This window comes from Lethenteron reissneri, chromosome 45, assembly GCF_015708825.2.
Source record: "Lethenteron reissneri isolate LAM-NWPU_2019-01 chromosome 45, ASM1570882v1, whole genome shotgun sequence".
NCBI lineage: Eukaryota > Metazoa > Chordata > Hyperoartia > Petromyzontiformes > Petromyzontidae > Lethenteron > Lethenteron reissneri.
The window spans coordinates 2,386,251-2,408,274 of NC_083823.1; the positions used below are offsets into that span (position 1 = coordinate 2,386,251).

Here is a 22,024-nt window from a genome sequence, read left to right on the forward strand (position 1 = left end):
TCGAGTACATGTGTACCCCCCCCCCCACTCCGCCCCCGCCGCACCTGCGGTAGGAACCGCCGCGAGGCGTCGAATCGGAAGTGCTTTCCCGATTTCCAAAATGTTTTTTTTGGGTTGTTACTCGATTTCGGTTTCGGTGAAAGACGAAGACTGCGGCCGTGGGTCGCCAGAGAGTTCCTTTAAAAAGGGAGGCACCGGCTGATGCAGACAGTCATTCACCTGCAGCTCTCACCTGCCTGCCTGCACACCTGAGCTCTCACCTGCAGCTCCAGACAGCTTCACCTGAGGATCTCACCTGCAGATCCAGCCGGCTTCACCTGCAGCACTCACCTGCCTGCACACCTGAGCTCTCACCTGCCTGCACACCTGAGCTCTCACCTGCAGGTCCAGACAGCTTCACCTGCAGCTCTCACCTGCCTGCACACCTGAGCTCTCACCTGCAGCTCCAGACAGCTTCACCTGAGGATCTCACCTGCAGATCTAGCCGGCTTCACCTGCAGCACTCACCTGCCTGCACACCTGAGCTCTCACCTGCAGATCCAGACAGCTTCACCTGCAGCTCTCGCCTGCCTGCACACCTGAGCTCTCACCTGCAGATCCAGCCGGCTTCACCTGCAGCTCTCACCTGCCTGCACACCTGAGCTCTCACCTGCAGCTCCAGACAGCTTCACCTGCAGATCTCACCTGCAGATCCAGCCGGCTTCACCTGAGCTCTCACCTGCCTACACACCTGAGCTCTCACCTGCAGCTCCAGACATCTGCACCTGAGCTCTTACCTGAGCTCTCTTCTCAAGAAGTCCAACCGTTCTCCTCTCACCCCAAGTGCAACGAGAACGGTGAGCGTGCACGTGCGTGTCTTTGTGTGTGTGTTTGTGTGTGCACGCGTGTGTCTGTGCGTGTGTCTTTGTGTGTGCACGTGTGTGTCTGTGCGTGTGTCTGTGCGTGTGTCTTTGACTGTGAACATGTGTGTCTGTGCACATGTGTCTGTGCGTGTGTCTTTGTGTGTGTGTGTTTGTGGTGAGCGCGAGTGTGGTGTTAGGGCACACCGCACTACGCACACAAAAGGCCCCGAGTTCGATTTCCAGCCACGGTCAATATCGGTGGCGAAGTGATAACCCATCATTTGTCACGGGCTTCCTCTAAGCTCGACTCGGCCTTAAAGTTGCTTCGGGCAGCGGAGACACATCAGCAACCGGACGTGGTGTTGGCCACACCACCCCTTCGTGCGCGATTCCTGTCATAATAGGTGCTCACTAAAAGCTATTGGCCCATCAGTCCATTCATTGCAAGCTATACGGGTGATATTTGAACGCGTTCATGCCTTAGCTGAGCAGCCAGCTCGCCCGTAACAACCGTGTCTGTCCTGTGCACTCCACGTGGCCTCGGAACGCACCTAGCCTGGCACCGGCGCTCTGTGGGCACGCCACCGCCACCTGGGTGGCACAGGGAGGCCTGTCGGCTGTTGTCGCTGTGACCGCGTTCCGCACACGCGCGCCGTGCTCGAAAATCGGACTACAGTGCATTGATACGAAACGTCTAATTTTGTTGTTGCTGCTGTTGTCGTTGCGAAGTTGGTTCGCAAGACTCATGTCGATTACGTCATTTGTCCAGAGTTTCACGACTCGTTTTTCAAGAGGGACCATGCCTCGATTCCATTGCCTGTATCGGCCAATATGAGCAGTCGACACATTTGCCCACCACGTGACGAGCACGAGGGTTCTGATGAAACTCGCAAAGTGTCGCACGGCTCAATCTCATCTCATGTTCGCGCTCGCTCTGCCCGCGACAGATGCGCGCCCTGCGTCTGCTGCTGGCTGTGGCCGTGAGCTGCTGCTGCTGCTGCTGGCTCCTGCCGAGCCCCGTGGCGTCGGCTCGCGTCCCAGCGGAGGTGGAGACGCGACGAGGAGGAGGAGGAGACGAGTGTGGTCGCGTCTGTCCAACTTACAGCAACTTTCGCGTCATTGACATCATCAGACTCCTCAATCACTGCGCAAAAGTACGTGCCACCCCTCCCCCCAACGCGACACCCCCCACACCCCCCACCCCACCTATCTCGCGGTGGCTCGGAGATGTTAACTACCTCGCCTGGTATACAGGAGGTCGTGGATTCAATCCCGACGTGTGTATATTTTGGAGTTCGCGTGTCTCTCTCCCTGTGCTGGCGTGGATTTCTCTCCGGGTCCTCCGGTTTTCCCCTCCACATTTAGAATTGTTTCGAGGATTTGGCTGCAATACATTTCCACGCGATAAGCCACTTCGTTGAACTATCATTTGTGGCCAGGTCGCTTATGGTAAAGAACTCAATGGGCCTTACCCAGAATCATAACATGTATATTTATACTGGAGGAATCTGATAAGCTATAAAGCTTTTTTATTCCAGATGTCCACCCCGTATTTAAAAAAGCTGAAAATTTCTGGACTCTCCGCCTTTCGTCGTGGGAAGTTCCTAGCTCCATCTCTGTATCACTCCGGCGTCGTTGTGGATACACTCGCACCATCGCCCGCCATAGGAATGTGGAATTTGCACTTACCGGGGTCAGAGTTGTGAGTAAGCAGGAGATGATTACCGATGCCCCAATGCTCGATTGAGCTTGGTCTCGCCCTCGACTTATCGAGATACTTCGCTTTGTCCACCACGCAACCATTCTGGCTCACGAATCGATGCCAAGGACTCTGCGAGATGCCAATGGCTGGGACGAGGGGGTGTGTCGGGTTCGTACAGCAGTGGACAGATCATGGCTGATGACGATTGACGTTGATGATGCCAACGACGACGACGATGATGGTGATATTAAGATGAAGCGGTGTCTGTGTGTGTGTGTGCGTGTGAAGGAGGTGCAACAAAAGCACGGGAGATCTGCTCGCTCGGACGTGTCGCTCGTCGCTGCTCGCAAACTCGACTCGGTAAGCCTCCACGTGTGCGACACCTGAGCTCAGCAGCAGCAGCATCTGCACCTCCGATTAGCGCGGCTGCCTAAGCACGGTGCGAAGGGAGCTCAACGTGCACGAATAATCACGCAGCGGCAGAAGCAGAGGCAGGGAAGGTCGTTATCAGAAACGCTTCGTGAAACATCATTAGCGTCTTTCGCTTTAAAGCGTTCGTGACTGCAGGGAGTCATATTCTTGGTTCTTTCGGTAAGCAGTCGTCTGCTTGCGTTGTGGCCGAAACGTCGTGAGAATTTTATGTTTTATTATTATTTTATTATTTCCCTTCTACGTGACTTTACCGAAAGAGCCAAGAATATCATTAGCATCATCGGCATCATCGTGATCAGTCGTAGCCCCACCATATCGTCGTCATCATCTGTAGCACCATCAATATTTTTTTATCAGTACCATAATCATCAGGAGTATCGCCTCCATCATTGGTACCATCATCAGTATCATCATTATCATCCTTCGTCAAATCGACACGACGGATACTCAGTGCTCATCCCCTGAGGCTTTCCCGTGTTAACATCTGTGTTGTCGTCTACCCCTCGCTCTGCCTGCCTGCCACCTGCTGCTGTAGAACGAGGAGCTGCTGAGTGACATCCTGCGGGAGCTGGCCAAGTTCTGGAAGCTGCTGTCGTGTGTTGGAGAGGGCGAAGAGAAGCCCTGCAGCTTTGAGTTGTGCGGGCTCCTCAAGCCGATGCGAGACAACGCGTGCACCCACCTCGCCTGCATCGGAGTCGCCTCGGTGAGTGAGCTCACACACACTCACCTGGCATTCACTCACCTGGCACACACTCACCTATCACTCACTCACCTGGCACTCACTCACCTAGCACTCACCTGGCACTCACTCACCTGGCACACAATCACCTATCACTCACTCACCTGGCACTCACCTGGCACACACTCACCTGGCACACACTCACCTATCACTCACTCACCTAGCACTCACCTGGCACTCACTCACCTGGAACTCACTCACCTATCACTCACTCACCTGGCACTCACCTGGCACTCACTCACCTGGCACACACTCACCTATCACTCACTCACCTAGCACTCACCTGGCACTCACTCACCTGGCACTCACTCACCTGGCACTCACTCACCTGGCACACACTCACCTATCACTCACTCACCTAGCACTCACCTAGCACTCACCTGGAACTCACTCACCTGGCTACTACTGACCACGATGGTGGGTGAACAGTGTGGTGGTTGTGGTTGTGGTGGTTGAACACAGTGTGGTGGTGGTGGAGCACAGTGTGGTGGTTGTGGTGGTGGTTGAACACAGTGTGGTGGTGGTGGTGGTTGAACACAGTAGTGGTGGTGGTTGTGGTGGTGGTGGTTGAACACAGTGTGGTGGTGGTGGTTGTGGTGGTGGTGGTTGAACACAGTGTAGTGGTGGTGGTGGTTGAACACAGTGTGGTGGTGGTTTAACACAATGTGGTGGATGAGACGACACAGTCGGCGTCTGGTCAACAGGCGTGGAGGAATCAACGAGTGAACTCAGCAGGAGCAGCGAGCATGCCAACAGTGACAGAGGAGTGACAATTTGTCAAATACTTTCAGGAAGACAAACAACGCATGGTTTTTTTTGTTCGCTGACCTTTCAAAAAAAATGTTTTAACTCACAGCCGTTCTGCGGAGACCATGCCGAAAGTGACCATGCGGAGCTCCACAATAATCACCGTCATCATCGTCACCACCACCACCACGTAAGAATACATCACAGCTGCAACAACAACAACAACCACCGCAATTCGCCACTAAGTGGCGGTGACGTCACCACGACGCTTGTGCCAGGCCATGTGCACCTTGAGGCCACGAGAAGTGTCGAACGCCCGCTGGCAGGAGGTCACGGGGCAGACCCAGGTGCCACGGGTCGACTGACTGAGATGATTGGCTGATGCACCACCTGTGCCCCCTACTGTGCCAACTTTCTGCACACACGCAACCACACACACAACTACAACAACAACCGCCATTCGCCACTCAGTGGCGGTGACGTCACCACGACGCTTGTGCCAGGCCATGTGCACCTTGAGGCCACGTGAAGTGTCGAACGCCCGCTGGCAGGAGGTCACGGGGCAGACCCAGGTGCCACGGGTCGACTGACTGAGATGACCGAGATGACTGGCTGATGCACCACCTGTGCACCCTACTGTGCCAACTTGCTGCACACACACAACCACACACACAAGCCACTGGGAGCTATGCTCCTTTGAATCATCGTCGAGATTGACAAACTCATTTCTTTAGAACTGCGTTTTGTGTTTAGTTTGTTGGCTTCGTACAGTGCGAAAGAGGTTCAACATACATACCGCATGCACAGTGTGTATTAAGGATATTTCCTATTTTCAGATTTTTCTAAAATAAAACCCTGCGAATTGGGCACAGAAACTGCATTCTTCGTGATCCGCAATCACATGAATTTCGGATGTGTATCCGAAGAGGTGACAGCACAGGAAGTGATGTCACTTTCCACCACCCTGTCTCACCGGTGATGCCCGTGTGCGCGATTGTTCCACAGGGAGAGCTGAGTTGGAACATGCAGAGCATGGATGCCCTTCGCAAGCTCGCCAAGCGCTACGATGCTCTCAAGAAGACCTGCCCCTTGCCCTGAACACCCTCACCATCCCTCTCTTCATCCTTCTCTTCATTCACCATTCTCTCTCCATTCATCCCTCTCTCTCCATTCATCCATCTCTCCATTCACCATTCTCTCTCCATTCATCCATCTCTCCATTCATCCCTCTCTCCATGCATTCCTCTCTCCATCCATCTCCCCCATTGCTCATCGCTCTCCCCATCCACCCGAGCCATCCGCTCCAACATTTGGACAGATGGGTTCAAGCCACGTGCTGTGCACCCTCCCCCTCCCCCCCCCAATTGACAATCGACAAGACATGGGTCCCCATTATTCTTGTGCCCCTCTACCAAATCTCAACATCGGTAGCGTGTGCCTGAGTCGTACTTGAGTCTAGTGCGGTGCGGTTGGAGGCGGGGGGGTAGAGGCGGCTTTGTGATGGGGGGGGGGGGGCTCTGGGAAATATTCCTCGAGCAATGAAACTCGCGACTCCTTTTTTCGGAGGATCTTCGTGGTGATCGTGGGTCACTGTTGTGCACCAGCGTCCTGTTGTTATTGGGACATTCGGTCAATTTCGTGACGTTGCATGTTGGATAAGACAATGGGGTTGTTTATAGTTTGTAATATGTTGGCAAGTAAGGTCAGTAGTATCGCTTTGGTAGATGCTGCAGTTTTATTTATATGTTGCTAACAAAAAAATGATCACACGTTTACGATATTTATTACGCTTGCCAATTTTTGTATATGAACACTACATTTTAATGGGCTACATTTTACGAACACAGACGGTCAGAGATGTGATGCTGTATAGGCGGGTGAACCGGTGATATCGTGGCTAACGCTCTGCCCTAGGAAGCCAGCGCGCTTTTAGTTCAATTCCTGGCCATAGCTGTCCCACACTGGTGAAGTATGGTTAAAAAATAAATCCTCCATAACCAAACACTGCATGGGCAGCCTTCATCCAGAAGTGGATTGATAAAATGGTTCTAAGTTATGACTAATTATATTTTATTACTGTAAATACACGTCTGATTATGATATGGATTTTGTTTAAATGGGACTGGCATTACGCTGGACAGAGCACATTTAACTTATTTATTTATAATTTGTTGCACACCAAGAAGATGTTTAAGTTATGATTTAGAGCCAGCGTACGTGACACGTGGGCTCTAGTTTACACGTGGTGTGTTTCAATTTTACACCAGCAGTAAGCTATTGCTCAGCTCATCCTAACTGACTTTAAGCTTCCGTGGGTTATGCTATGCATTGTATGTCCATGATTTCTGCAGCAATAAAAAAATTCTGTTGATTTAAATTCCATTTTTCTTGATTTTTTTTAAGGGAGCCCATACTGTATGCGCCGTATTAATGTGTTCGGGAATGTCTGTCCATCCGTCGAAAAACATGCCGCAATTTGGCAATGTTTGTTTCACGGAAACCCCTGACCCCCCCTCACACACAACTCCTCGAACAAATCTCTACAAATCTCGCCAGACACAACTCACACCAACACCGGTGCCAACATCTGGGCAGTGTTGAAGGGCAATTCATGTCTTTACAAACGTTGGTTTATTTGGGGGGAAAGGTGACACGGCGATTAGCGCGCGACAAAAAGAACCGTTCAACTTGAATTCCCGGCCACAGCTAACATCAGCGTCGTACTAAACTAAACAAAAATTGTTTTATTTCATCAGGTAAAGTCCACTCAGCTGTAAAGCTGTTTTTCAGAAACGACCTGGCCACAAATGATAACCCAACGAAGTGACTTATCACGTGCAAATGTATAGCAACCAAATACTCTAAACGCATGCTTCTAAGTGTGGAGGGAAAAAATGAAAAAATCAAAGCACCCAGAGAAAATTCCACGCGACCACAGGGAGAACATGCAAAGACCAAATATACACATGATACTTCCCAGGAAAACCTGAACAGGTGGCAACTGGGCCGATATGATGTAGTGAGTTCCTAATCCAGCAGTGGATTGAATCCGGCATAATCGTCAGGATGGCCTTCAAATATTTTTGTAATTCATGCTGCCAATGTATTGTCCCTTTAAAGTCACGTAGAAGGGAAGTAATAAAATACTAAAAATAAAACATAATTAAATAATATAATATAATAATATCATATACTAATACATTTCTTGTTATTATTTTATTACTCCCTTCTACGTGACTTTACCGAAAGAACCAAGAAGATGAATCCCTGCAGTCACGAAAGCTTTAAATCGAAATATAAGATATTTGTTTTAAATGCGGTACAACTCCCAAACACATCAACTACAACGTGAGTGCAGTGCACATCAATTTGTGGGATACTCAATAGACACAGTGGACCAAAGCGTGAAGACATCGTTCCGGCACAGTAAAGACAAAGATCCCCCGTATAGCCTTAACAGACTGTAGGGGCAAGTGCTGTTAGCGAGCACCTATGAAGGCCGGAACGGTACACGAACGAGAGGGTGGGTGGCCAGCACCACACCCGACCGCCTTTATCTTCCCAGTGAGCGATGTTTACACACCGCACCAGGTACTCGTTTAAGGCTGAGTCGACCTAGGAGAGGCCCAGGACCGGTTCAGATAATCGTCACTGGTGTTAGCCGTGAGCGGGAATCGAACCCGGATCGCCAGGTTCATAGCGCAGCACGCTAACCGCTACACTACCACTCCCCACTAAAGAACACCCCCCCCCCCCACACAAACACACAAACACATGGGAGAGCTGAACAGCAGCACAACCGCGAACAACCACGGAGTAGTATCCACAAATTGACTCGACGTGCGGGCAGGATTGGATGTGACGTGTGGGATTGCTGCTAATTCGTGTTATAAACTTGCCCTCGTATCAATCACCCATACTGCCTGGTGGAGGGATTGAACGGTGGTTGAAGCCGTGAAGCGTCAATTAAGGCAAGCAACTCAGCACTAAAGCCACGGGACCTCACTTTAATCTTGGTGAAAGGCTTTCATTTTCTTCCTTGATGTTTAGATAGAAAGGCCGCTCATTTCTCTTTCAAAAAGCTCCAGGCAATTTTTTTTTACCTTAAAAAAATCACGTTCCGCTATATATTTTTTAATCCGGTGTTTTTTTTTATTCTAGCAATGCCTAGATGAAGTTACGAAATAGAAGCTAACCAATGACATTCACGTGGCTCAGCGGTAGATAGCGAGCGGCTTTGCAATCGGAAAGGTTGAGAGTTCAAATCCTGGTCGAGGAGTTGATTCAGCCCATCATCCGTCCGAAGACGAAAAAAATAGGTTCCACTTTGTAGGGATATCAACAATGGGTGTCCTATGGACAAATTCGCCCCGGCAATAGGAACGTAGAATTTCTACCGCTGGCTGAGGGGCTGTTAACGGGAGATGGGCACCACTTCGATGCTCATTTGAGCAAGACGTCCTTTGGCCTTCGCTTTGACCACCTCATTCACGTGGGCACAGAAACCGGGGGAGGGGAGGGAGAAGCTGAGAGCAAACCCACAGTCTCTGGGATTTTTTTTGTACCTCGCACTCAAAAGGCATTTTAAAAAAAACTCACTGTGATTGCCATTTCTCCGATTGAAAAATACAGTGTCACCGAATGGAATTCGCCTTGCCGCTGTTTTGCACGTTTTTTTGTATGCTGCGATGTTTCGGTTTGGTTGCATCGATGCAAACGAGATGCTCTTGTTGACGCTTTTGGTTCTGTTTTGCTCCTTTGGTTATTGGTTGTCGCCCGAGGGCTTTTCTGTACACAGATCTGCGCTGCGGCCCTCTTCAGCAATGCGGTAACAGGTGACGCTTAGAGGACACACCCTGACATTGAGCGCCGAAACGAGCCGTCACTTCCTAAAAAGGTGACACTCCGCGCGATGTACGTAAGCACGTTCGAGCCAGGAGTGGGGAACCTATAGACGGTGACATCACTTCATAGAGCCCTCGGCCACGTGAGGCCTACCACTACAGTATAAATATAGTTTGACTATTTTATTTTTTTATTTTTACCAGGTAAGGCCCACTGAGCGATATACCCTAGCTCTTTTTCAGAAGTGACCTGGCCACAAATGATAGCGCAACAAAGCGGCTTATGTGGAAATGCATAGGAGTTAAATACTCTAAACGCATGTCCATGTGGAGGGAAAAACCGGAGGACCCGGAGGAAAATCCATTAGAACACGGGGAGAGCACGCACACTCCAACTATCCATGCGTTAGGATCGAGATCGAACCAACGACCTCCTGCATACCAGCCGAGGGAGTTAGTATCTCGCTCCCCATATTTATCCTTTACTTTAAGGATCTTAGCCACACGAATTGGGTACTAGAGTGGGGTTACTAAAATATGTTTTAGCGTTACTGATAGCGTGAAAAAAACGGTCAAAACCGGGTTACCGGTTTTCTGCAATGTATAGAAACGTCTAGATCAATAATTGTAAGTTTTACCATTTTGAAGTGATCAATTAAGGTAGTGACTAATGCCACCATGATGCGTGTTCGTTCACGCGTGCCAATCAGTGCATGCATGACCACAATTCCACTGTAAACAATTGCCGGTTCCTGACTTTTGGAGCCAATAACATGAGTTTTATTTCCACCTGGAAACAGCACTGTGTTGTAGCTGTAGCGAGCTCAGTCACTACTGCCACTGCAAGGGCCCTCTTGCACTGAATCAGAGTCTTCATGAAGGCTGGATGAATCCGATGAGCCATGAAGCTCTTTTTCACAGAGGTCCAGTATGGGCGGGTCAGCAAGTTACAAGAGCGCTGACAGAAGTGACTGCAGATCACACTCATGTGTGAGCCACACAAGTTGTTTGGAAGTTCTATTGGGCCCTCAGCAAGCCAGGTAGGTCCCCACGCCTGGTGTATAGGCGGTGAGAGTCACTATTCAGCAATTATGATAGGCGACCGCCATGCATAACAGGCGTTTCGATTTAAAGCTTTCGTGACTGCAGGGATTCATCTTCTTGGTTCTTTCGGTAAAGTCACGTAGAATGGAAATAATAAAATAATGAAAATAAAACATAATAAAATAATTCTCACGACGTTTTAGACTCTGCCTCCTCGACATACCTGTTCTCCACCTGAGGACGGCTGCTTGCGCTGTGGCCGAAACGTCGTGAGAATTATTTTATTATGTTTTATTTTTATTATTTTATTATTTCCATTCTACGTGACTTTACCGAAAGAACAATAAGATAACAGGCGTTTTCGGCGGCGGGAGCTATTTTTTGGGTAACAGAGGACAGTACAGAAAACGACATTATTGTGCTGTAATTCTATGGTCCCGCGTCTATGCTCGCTGCCTTCACCACCAACCCGCATTGACTGGCGTGGTATAATTTGATCAAATAACCCGTGTGACCTGTACAGTCACGGGAGACCTTCATCCAGCAGTGGATTAACAAAGCGTTGTGCCACTCCTACTAAACACCATGGCATGAAGGCCGCGTGTCCGTAATCTGTCTTCCTGTCCAATCAATTCCACCAGACTACTATATATTTGCTCGCGGGCATTTATTTTCATCGCTTTCATTTTTTTTGAGTTGTGACAGCAACCCACTCACTAATCTCTTGCTCATCCATATTGGACATACTGAGCCAGTGGTGGAAATGACACATTCCTATGCAGGCAGCGGACCGTAGGGCAATTGCCACTACATTTTTTTGTGGTATTTATGACACCTTCGATAGTGCTGTTTGTTACTGGCCACTTAGCGTTTTGGGCCTGAGCTCAGGAACTATGATAAAAAATACAAGTGTTTGCAACCCAGGGCGATCCATTTATAGACAACCCACCGATTCCTAATGCTCCGTTTCTGTCTTCTGCATAGCTTATTGGATTTTATAATAGCCATGGCTCCATAGCTGACAGACCAGAGTGCTAAAATATTTCGCGAGTATATTGAGCTTGGCGGGAGACGCACATAGGCTTCGAAAGCCAATGTTTTCTCGATAATTTCCTCCCCCAATTATTTTTTCGGGGTACGTGAGCGTCGCTCTGAAAAAAGTGGAAATTCTCTCATGTCTACTTCTGGGCAATCGTTAATATGTCAGTTCAAACCGTTGATTGTCGGAGTTTTCACCTGTCCTGGTGGTCACAGGACCATTCGTCGAGGAAGGTGTCCTGGGAATTATGTAAATCTTCCTAGCACAGGAATAGTCCCAATTCTTGCATGGTTGCTATGACTCAAGCCCCACTGAGTCTCAATAATTTTCAGGAGGGTCCTGCCAAAGCTTTATTTGCATTAAGGGGCAATAATTTACTGTATTTCCCAGTTAAGTAATTTGCGAGTAATGTTCTTGATTGGTTGTGGTTGTTGTTGTTTAAATTTTGGGATCATAACGCCAGCACATAGCAGCCGAGTCTTCTTCAAATCATGTCACGGGATGTCTCACATCCACCGCGTGGTTAATACACCCACAGTGTCAATCAGGGCCTCCTGCCAGTGTTTGAACCGCAAACCTCCACAGTCGGTACGGTAATATTAAACCACCAACTCAAGACGATGCATTTACATGTAGATCGCTCAAGATGTCTCCCGATTTTATTGTCAGAGGTGGCAACCAGAAGTTAATTCATCAACTGCCTTAACATTTCCAGTTATATCGTGGTGCCCCGCCGTGTAAAAGTGAAAGTGACCAAGTCAAACCCTCTGACCTTTGTCATCCTCTTCATGGCTTTCTGTTCCGTTGTAAAACAGATGCGTGCTTAACAACAAATGTGGTGGTTTTCTAATTTGTGCTTGGTGGTATAGCGACCTCTAGTGGCTGCAGGGGTCTCACGTCATTTGCGTTACATAAACTTGTTTAGCCAGGAAAGCTTTGCCGGGTCTCAAGACTCATGGCACCTGAGTCTGTCCCGTGACCTCCTGCACCTAGCCTGGCACAGAAATCAACTCATGGCACCTGAGTCTGTCCCGTGACCTCCTCCTGCATCTAGCCTGACACAGCAGTCAACCCATGGCACCTGGGTCTGCATACCTGTCAACCCCTTATCAGTGCCCTACCGTATTACAGACCAATTCAGACCTTATTGGTCACCATGTACCCTTATAAATATCAACATTCATCCTACAAAGTCCCATCACAAGGGAGAAACACAAACAAAAAGACACGTTTTTAAATCATTTATATTAAGTTCGCTTGCTTGCTTACGACCGTACAAATCTTTCGGTCGTTTTTTAACCCACTTCCCGTGATCCAATCGAGCTGACATTTTCCACACAGACTCGTTGTGCGTGACAATTAATGTTCGTGAAAACAAATTCCAAAATTTGACACTTTTTAGGACAAAAATATTATATTTAATTACCAATTGCTTAATGGTGCAATGCAATCATCTGACCTCGGGATAGACAAATAAATAAATAATCAGAGAGAGAGGGGGGGGCGGTAATCTCCGAGCATCGGAACCGGTTCCTCAAGCGAACTCCGCTACCCGGGATCCGGTTCCCATTGAATGTAACGGTGGAACCGGTTCCACGGCATCCTCAGCTGCACAGCGCGGTTGGGAATTTCTATTTAAAAAATCGTCTTTTTTTGTCGCTAAGCGTCGTTTCACGAACGAATCCCGCGTGTCGAAACCGTCTTTGTGTGTTTTAAGTTGCAGAGTGCTCGTTTTTATTCCTGTTAAAAAAATTTTTTTTTAATATCTGCCAAGACCTGGAGGCTGGAACCGTCGCGGTCAAGCGAAGCCGGCGGGGTCACCTCGCCTCTCTCCCGGTAGGGCTTCTAGGAAAGACGGGAGGCTTCGGCCGAGTGTGCGTACTCGAACTCCAGACGACTTCAGACACGCGCCAAGCGCATTAAACCGCATTCGCTGCCTACTCTTGTGGGCAGTGCAGAAGCATCATCATACTTCACCAGCCCGCACTAACCAGCGTGGTGAAGTATGGTCATATAACCCCTACGACCTGCACCGCATGTGGGAGATTTTCATCCAGCAGCGCCTTGACAAACGCTGTGCGGTGGTTTGTGTGCGCGCGTGTTGCAGATGTCATGGGCAGCTGTTCGCAATATAGAGACAGTGCTGGAGTGTGGCCACGAGGTGGAGTGAGGTGGAGTGAGGTGGAGTGTGGTGGAGTGAGGTGGAGTGTGGTGGAGTGAGGTGGAGTGTGGTGGAGTGTGGTTGACTCGTGGTGGAGTGAGGTGGAGTGTGGTGGAGGGAGGTTGACTCGTGGTGGAGTGAGGTGGAGTGTGGTGGAGTGAGGTGGAGTGTGGTGGAGGGAGGTTGATTCGAGGTGGAGTGTGGTGGAGTGTGGTTGACTCGTGGTGGAGTGTGGTGGAGTGAGGTGGAGTGTGGTGGAGGGAGGTTGATTCGAGGTGGAGTGTGGTTGACTCGTGGTGGAGTGTGGTGGAGTGAGGTTGATTCGTGGTGGAGTGCGGTGGAGTGTGGTGGAATAAGGTGGAGTGTGGTGGAGGGAGGTTGATTAGAGGTGGAGTGAGGTGGAGTGTGGTTGACTCGTGGTGGAGTGAGGTGGACTCGTGGTGGAGTGAGGTTGACTCGTGGTGGACTCGAGGTGGAGTGAGGAGGAGGGAGGTGGACTCGTGGTGGAGTGAGGTGGAGGGAGGTTGACTCGTGGTGGAGTGAGGTTGATTCGTGGTGGAGTCGAGGTGGAGGGAGGTTGACTCGTAGTGAGGTTGACTCGTGGTGGAGTGAGGTGGAGTGAGGTGGAGTGTGGTGGAGTGAGGTGGAGTGTGGTGGAGTGTGGTTGACTCGTGGTGGAGTGAGGTGGAGTGTGGTGGAGGGAGGTTGACTCGTGGTGGAGTGAGGTGGAGTGTGGTGGAGTGAGGTGGAGTGTGGTGGAGGGAGGTTGATTCGAGGTGGAGTGTGGTGGAGTGTGGTTGACTCGTGGTGGAGTGTGGTGGAGTGAGGTGGAGTGTGGTGGAGGGAGGTTGATTCGAGGTGGAGTGTGGTTGACTCGTGGTGGAGTGTGGTGGAGTGAGGTTGATTCGTGGTGGAGTGCGGTGGAGTGTGGTGGAATAAGGTGGAGTGTGGTGGAGGGAGGTTGATTAGAGGTGGAGTGAGGTGGAGTGTGGTTGACTCGTGGTGGAGTGAGGTGGAGGGAGGTTGACTCGTGGTGGAGTGAGGTGGACTCGTGGTGGAGTGAGGTTGACTCGTGGTGGAGTGAGGTTGACTCGTGGTGGACTCGAGGTGGAGTGAGGAGGAGGGAGGTGGACTCGTGGTGGAGTGAGGTGGAGGGAGGTTGACTCGTGGTGGAGTGAGGTTGATTCGTGGTGGAGTCGAGGTGGAGGGAGGTTGACTCGTAGTGAGGTTGACTCGTGGTGGAGTGAGGTGGAGTGAGGTGGAGTGTGGTGGAGTGAGGTGGAGTGTGGTGGAGTGTGGTTGACTCGTGGTGGAGTGAGGTGGAGTGTGGTGGAGGGAGGTTGACTCGTGGTGGAGTGAGGTGGAGTGTGGTGGAGTGAGGTGGAGTGTGGTGGAGGGAGGTTGATTCGAGGTGGAGTGTGGTGGAGTGTGGTTGACTCGTGGTGGAGTGTGGTGGAGTGAGGTGGAGTGTGGTGGAGGGAGGTTGATTCGAGGTGGAGTGTGGTTGACTCGTGGTGGAGTGTGGTGGAGTGAGGTTGATTCGTGGTGGAGTGCGGTGGAGTGTGGTGGAATAAGGTGGAGTGTGGTGGAGGGAGGTTGATTAGAGGTGGAGTGAGGTGGAGTGTGGTTGACTCGTGGTGGAGTGAGGTGGACTCGTGGTGGAGTGAGGTTGACTCGTGGTGGACTCGAGGTGGAGTGAGGAGGAGGGAGGTGGACTCGTGGTGGAGTGAGGTGGAGGGAGGTTGACTCGTGGTGGAGTGAGGTTGATTCGTGGTGGAGTCGAGGTGGAGGGAGGTTGACTCGTAGTGAGGTTGACTCGTGGTGGAGTGAGGTGGAGTGAGGTGGAGTGTGGTGGAGTGAGGTGGAGTGTGGTGGAGTGTGGTTGACTCGTGGTGGAGTGAGGTGGAGTGTGGTGGAGGGAGGTTGACTCGTGGTGGAGTGAGGTGGAGTGTGGTGGAGTGAGGTGGAGTGTGGTGGAGGGAGGTTGATTCGAGGTGGAGTGTGGTGGAGTGTGGTTGACTCGTGGTGGAGTGTGGTGGAGTGAGGTGGAGTGTGGTGGAGGGAGGTTGATTCGAGGTGGAGTGTGGTTGACTCGTGGTGGAGTGTGGTGGAGTGAGGTTGATTCGTGGTGGAGTGCGGTGGAGTGTGGTGGAATAAGGTGGAGTGTGGTGGAGGGAGGTTGATTAGAGGTGGAGTGAGGTGGAGTGTGGTTGACTCGTGGTGGAGTGAGGTGGACTCGTGGTGGAGTGAGGTTGACTCGTGGTGGACTCGAGGTGGAGTGAGGAGGGAGGTGGACTCGTGGTGGAGTGAGGTGGAGGGAGGTTGACTCGTGGTGGAGTGAGGTTGATTCGTGGTGGAGTCGAGGTGGAGGGAGGTTGACTCGTAGTGAGGTTGACTCGTGGTGGAGTGAGAACTGCGGAGTTCGTCGTGGCAATTAACCACTTCGCATTTGCATCTCTCATACATCTGGCTCCAGTGCACCAGCTTGCTATACATCACAGGACCGTGCTGGACATGGCGATGCCTTGCAGAGGCCTTCATCCAGCAGTGGATTGATCATGGCTGACAATGATGTCTTCCGATATAAGGAAGCTGCTAAGGGCTATGCCATTTTTTTAAAATCTACATTGAAAACTCATTTCATTAGAACCGCTTTTTGTGTTAATTTTGTCGTCCTTCCCCAGAACCTCCGATTAGCACGGTCGTCTGCGTACGGTATGAAAAAGAAGTTCAACATGGATATACATAACACGCCACTTCTCCCTCTGCGTGTTCCCACAGTTCAACTTCTCTCGGCGGGCTGCTGCTGGAAAAACACACGACGTACGTGCAGCTAGACCTACGACGTATAACAACAACAACCGCCATTCACCACTAAGTGGCGGTGACGTCACCACGACGCTTGTGCCAGGCCATGTGCACCTTGAGGCCACGTGAAGTGTCGAACGCCCGCCGGCAGGAGGTCACGGGGCAGACCCAGGTGCCACGGGTCGACTGACCGACGTACGTACACATACACACACACACACCAGCAAGTCGGCGGGCATGAGCTGGTCCCCGCGTCTAGCCGGCAAGCGGCAGCGGCGCGCCGTGCGCCTCTGCCTGGCGTTGGCGCTGCTGGTCGTGGCGCTGCTGGCCCTCGCCCCGGCGCTGCTGCCTCCGTCGCTGGCTCTGCCGCTGCTGCTGGGCAACCCCTTGAAGGAGCGGCGCTTCGTGGGCGCCGACGCGTGCCCTGCATGCTTCGGCGTCAGCTGGTGCCGCAAGTTCTCGGCCGGGCAGCTCGTGCTCGACTCGTGGCACCGTCTGCGCTTCTTGGATTTTGTCAACGTCAAGCAGGTCGGTTTGTGTGGAGCGTGCCCCGTGCCGGTGGTTTTAGGTAGAATTTTTAGGACCAGGGGTGAGGACCCTGTGATGTATACTCTTAGGTTTTTTCGGTACGTGACTTTACCGAAAAAACCTAAGAGTATGAATCCTTGCAGTCACGAAAGCTTCAAATCTAGAATTAGGACCCTGTATTGGCTCGCGACTTCATTTCGTCGTCATGTGGTGGAAAAAGAAAAAATGTAGTTGGCAGTATAACCCTTTTCACCCTTTTATCGCCACTGACATGGTAAATTTTTTTCGTGACTTCTCTCATCGATTCCTCTGCCCGTGTTGTGCGTATTCCCTCCCGTCGTCTGTTTCCCCAAGCTCTTACAATAACCTTGCTCAATTCAAGAAAGGAGTTCATTATAATCGCATTACAAGCTTAGGAATGCAGTTCATTACCGGTCGCTTTATGTTTTGGGACTCTGGGCCTGTGCTCAACATCCGTGTTATATATTGTAAAGGATTGGCAATGAATGAAGCCGTGAAATTGGAAGACGACTGACCGCCATGGAGGGACTTTCTTCATCATCGCTTCTGAGTAGACAGACGGTACCTAAAGAGGAAGACATTGTAAAGTTAAAATTTTGAAAAGATATATGGTACACTCGTGTTGAGCAAGCTGCATTTAAGAACTTGTAAGTAATGTTCATTTTTACCGGAAGTACAGAAAAGCACAACCACAATACACTAACAATGTCAAGTACAATTACTAAATTACACAATACTTACATTGTAATAATCTTGATACCGTGAAATTTGATATCGTAGGGTATTGTATTGTGAAACTTATATCGCGACAACACGTGCTCCTGGATAACATTGATCCAGCTCAAGTAGAGGATCTTGACGGATTGTTGTCTAGTGAGACCGTGAAGGAGGCCTTAATCCAGCAGTGGACAGTTCGTGGTTGATGACGATGCTCATGACGACCAAGCAAAGCCGTCAGATGGTAACCACGTGATCGTTGCCCCCAATCCCCAGGTGTACTTTGGCCACTATGACGACCCGCGAGAAGGCCGCAAGGCTGTGGTACTGAAACGCTTGGGCAGCGCCTCGGAGCTGGCGGCCTTGGACCACGACATCTGTCGGGATGCTGCGATGGGCAGCGGCGGCAGTGACGCAGTGACACCTTGCCACCCAGCTTTGGCCATGCTGCACTGGGAGCCTTTCCACCAGGCCATGCTGGGGGGCGACAGCCACTCGGGTCCACGGCAGGTGCAGCACTCGAGCCCCAACGATCAACACCGGCCGGGGCAGAATCTAATTGACAACCCGGTACAGAATAAAATAGAGCAGCTGACGCAACTTGAACAGCAGCAGCTGCTGAATCAGAACTTAATACAAGTTCAACAGGCAGGTCCACCTCTCCAACAGCAGCAGCAGCAGGCGGTGGTGCCGCGACTGCTGACGCCGGCGATGGTGGCGGGCTGGTCGGACATGGTGCGCTGCCCGTCCCAGCGCCTGCTGGACCGCGTGGTGCGTCGCTACGCGGAGGCTCGCGACTCGGGCAGCGTGCTGCTGAGCCACCTGCACGAGGGCGAGCAGGCGCAGCTGCTGCTGACGCTGCGCTTCAACCCCGAGCCGCTCGTGCTGCAGGCGAGTGGCGTCACATGCCGGCAATCCCTCCCCTCCAGTGCAGCAAAATATATTGAACTGGTTATTCTCTAGATTTGAAGCTTTCGTGACTGCAAGGATTCATATTCTTAGGTTTTTTCGGTAAAGTCACGTAGGTAAAAAATTAAAATTAATAAAAGTAAAATAAAAAAAATAAAAAAATAAAGCAAAATAATAATAATATTTTTATTTAATTTTTCTTTTTTCTTTTACTTTTATTAATTTTTCTTTTTTATCTACGTGACTTTACCGAAAAAACCTAAGAATATGGTTATTCTCTCGTGTCTGTGAGCCATGCCTTCAGCAACTCGCACTGAGCATGGGAAGTCCTTCATCCCTGCATATACACATGCCATGTGTCATGTCGTGAGATGAAGAATCCATTCAAATCTCTCGGAGAAAATGTATAACCCTCGGAATAAGGTAGAATGACTGTGATCCCTTCAAGTGATCTGTAATCTCTTTTCCTATCATTTAATAAATATTATTTTGTATCTTGCTTGTTTTTATGTTATCGGGGTCATCCATGTCCCCTCCCCATCACCCTAGACATTTGATTTTGATTGTATTTGCATATTTAAATACCCTTCCCGACTTTGTTTTACACTCGCCAACTAAGGCTGGTTACGATAGCTCACAATGATGATCCAGTATAAATTAAACTTGCGTATAAATCTGTTTTGCTATTAGGGACTTATTCTGCAGAAAACTGGTAAAAATGTTTCAAATGGTTGCTCGCGGCTTACTGACAGGGCCACTGTCCGATCCCCGTTGTCTCATTGTGGACTACGGACAAAGTGCATCCTGTGCGCCTGATGGAAGCGCTCTCGTTTTTATCTCCAACTGAAGCATTTCCAAGGAACGAACGCATTTTGGAAAGCGATACAGAATCCACTCGTATCCATGATTTTCCTCGTTTTTTTATTCTCTCTCTCAGAGCTTCCCGGCGGACGAGGGCTGGCCCTTCCCCAAATACCACGGCGCATGCGGCCGTCTCGTGGTCGAGGCCCTGGTGGGGCCCACGCTCTGGGAGCTGTGGGACGCGCCGTGGCGACGCCGTGCCGATCTGGCCGCGCAGCTCCTGGACCTCGCCTCGCAGCTCAGCGACAACGACCTGGACTACGCGCTCTACCCCCTCGACGTCACGCCCGACAACTTCGCAGTGGGCGAGCGCGACGGCCGCGTCGTGCTGGTGGACGCCGAGAACGTGCTCGTGGTGGACAAGCGAGCCTTGCGGCAGGGTGAGCACCGTCTGCCGGGGGTGCAGGGTCAGGGCGTGGGCCCTGGTTGTTGAGATCTGACGGGGGCTCGGATGCAGCAAGATTTCTAGAGGTGGCTAAATGGTGGGAGATGTCTAGCAGGTGGAGGGCAGGGCTTGTATACATTACTAAGTTTGTGCATGCGATGTAACTCTAGGGGCGACATGGTGGCGACCTCGCCTTGTATACAGGATGTCAGAGGTTCGATCCCAACCCTGACGCCTGTATATTATTATGGATGTATTTGGATGTATATTTAGAGTTTGCATGTTTTCCTCGTGGTCGCGTGGATTTTTCCCTCCACATTTATAAACATGCGCTTAGAGTATTTGGCTGCTATGCATTTCCACATCACCCGCTTTGTTGAGCTATCATGTGTGGCCGGTCACTTTTGACCAAGCGCCAGATAGCTAAAATAATATAGTAACTCAAAGTTCAAAAACAAAGATCTCCCGTATAGCCTTAACAGACTGTAGGGGCAAGTGCTGTTAGCGAGCACCTATGAAGGCCGGAACGGTACACGAGGGGGTGGGTGTCCAGCACCACGCTCGACCGCCTTTGTTTCCCTAGCGGCGATGTTTACACACCGCACCAGGTACTCATTTGAGGCTGAGTCGACCTAGGGGAGTCCCAGGACCAGTTCAGATAATCGTCACTGGTGTTTGCCGTGAGTGGGAATCGAACCCGGGTCGCCAGGTTCGTAGTGCAGCGCGCTGACCGCTACACCACCGCTCCCCATATAGTAACTCATACACACACACACGTATCCACGGTGTGCAGAAAAACCCGACGGCTGGGACAAGTGGTACGAGAGCGGCAGCGAGGACAGCGACGACGGCGAAGTCGGCGGCGCCGGCGGCGGCCCCAACCTTGTCGCCATGGACTCGTCCCCGCCGGACGGCGCCTGCGAGGGCTGCCTGTCGTTCTCGCGCGACGCGCTATGCACGCGCGCGCACCACGACCACAACTTCTACGCCGTGTGCCGCAGCCTGCTGTCGCCACGCTCGCTCTGGCGTGGCCGCCGCGGCGGGCTCCTCCACTCGGCCCCGCGCGCCGTCGCCTCCAACGGCCGCCTGGTCCGGCTCGTGGAACGCTGCGCTGACCCGAGGGGCCGTCCCGGCCTCAGGGCCGCAGAGAGGCCCGGCGAGAGGAGGGTGCAGGCGGCCCGGGAGCTCCGCGCGTACCTGGCGGAGCTGCTGGCTGGGAATAACGACGGCGACGGTAAATGGGAGGAGCCGGTGGTGCCTTTTGGCTGAGCCTGGCACGGCTGTCTCCTCGGTGAATTTGGCTAAAGGCTTTTGTGGGAAACCAGAGGCCCCAAGGGCCAGAACCGACCCATGACAGCCCCGCGACCACTTGAGGCCTACAAACGATACTTATTCTCGTGGCAGATCATCATGGGCTAAAACTACAGGGACTCATCATGCGAGCAAATATGAAGGTCGTTTCTGCGACACGGTGGTAGCTGTCCTTTCAGACATTTTGCGAGCTGCATTTTAAAACACTTAAAGCATCCAGTGTGTTGAGAGGCCAACCAAAATAGGTGGCCAGGTGTGAAGAGGATGTTGCTGTAGGTGGTGATAACGTGAAGATTTGATCACCTGCCTCGACTCCAGCGGATTGATGTTCATCGATGGTGTCACAACACAGTCTGAATGTGAACAAATTTTACAAAACGGACGACCTAAAGTTGCAGTGTTATATTTACATTTTTGTGTGAAGCTCAGAACAATGAACTATTAAAAAAAATAACTTTCATCTTCTGTCAATTTTCCTACGACTACAGTTTACAATTTACGTTTTAACTATTCATTTTTGATAGTGGATCAGGGTGAATGGCTGAACATTTGCAATATGGAAAAACCTAGCAATATGTATATATATTTACATCAAGCAATGCCCAGCCATTGTAAGTGCACTCCTTGTGAAAACCATGGTTTAGACCACTGGTCACATTGCAATGCAGTACAAATAACTCATGGATGAAAAAATTAACAAGGGATATTGTTTTATAGCTAGAATATAATAACATCTAAGACCTGTCAGACCAACATTTTCCAGTACTGGTTTTGACTTGCTCTTGATATCACCAGCAGGATGTGTGGCCCCATAAAACACTCTCACGGATGAAGACTTTCCTTGAAATACTGGCCATGTCAGTTAAATTTTGATTTAAAGCTTTCGTGACTGCAGGGATTCATGTTCTTGGTTCTTTCGGTAAAGTCACGTAGA

General features: G+C 50.8%; 1 protein-coding gene across 2 annotated transcripts; it reads left to right on the forward strand.

The window, feature by feature from the left end:
• Positions 1 to 12,976: 12,976 nt before the first annotated feature.
• Positions 12,977 to 22,024, forward strand: LOC133353926 (divergent protein kinase domain 2A-like). 2 transcript variants are annotated; one of them, XM_061570438.1, is made up of 6 exons: positions 12,977 to 13,225; positions 16,332 to 16,886; positions 17,901 to 18,134; positions 18,297 to 18,515; positions 19,471 to 19,774; positions 20,573 to 22,024. In XM_061570438.1, exons 2-6 carry the CDS (start codon positions 16,596 to 16,598, stop codon positions 21,046 to 21,048), a joined length of 1,524 nt encoding a protein of 507 aa, XP_061426422.1. In that variant the 5' UTR covers positions 12,977 to 13,225; positions 16,332 to 16,595; the 3' UTR covers positions 21,049 to 22,024. The 2 variants fall into 2 exon arrangements, with proteins under 2 accessions (XP_061426422.1, XP_061426421.1); XM_061570437.1 differs by having other exon boundaries at positions 17,901 to 18,515.

Coding starts and splice junctions, on each gene's coding strand:
- LOC133353926 (XM_061570437.1), top strand. CDS start 16,596: ATGAGCTGGTCCCCGCGTCTAGCCGGCAAGCGGCAGCGGCGCGCCGTG. Junction 16,887..17,900: donor ATTTTGTCAACGTCAAGCAG/GTCGGTTTGTGT, acceptor CCCAATCCCCAG/GTGTACTTTGGCCACTATGA. Junction 18,516..19,470: donor CCGAGCCGCTCGTGCTGCAG/GCGAGTGGCGTC, acceptor TCTCTCTCTCAG/AGCTTCCCGGCGGACGAGGG.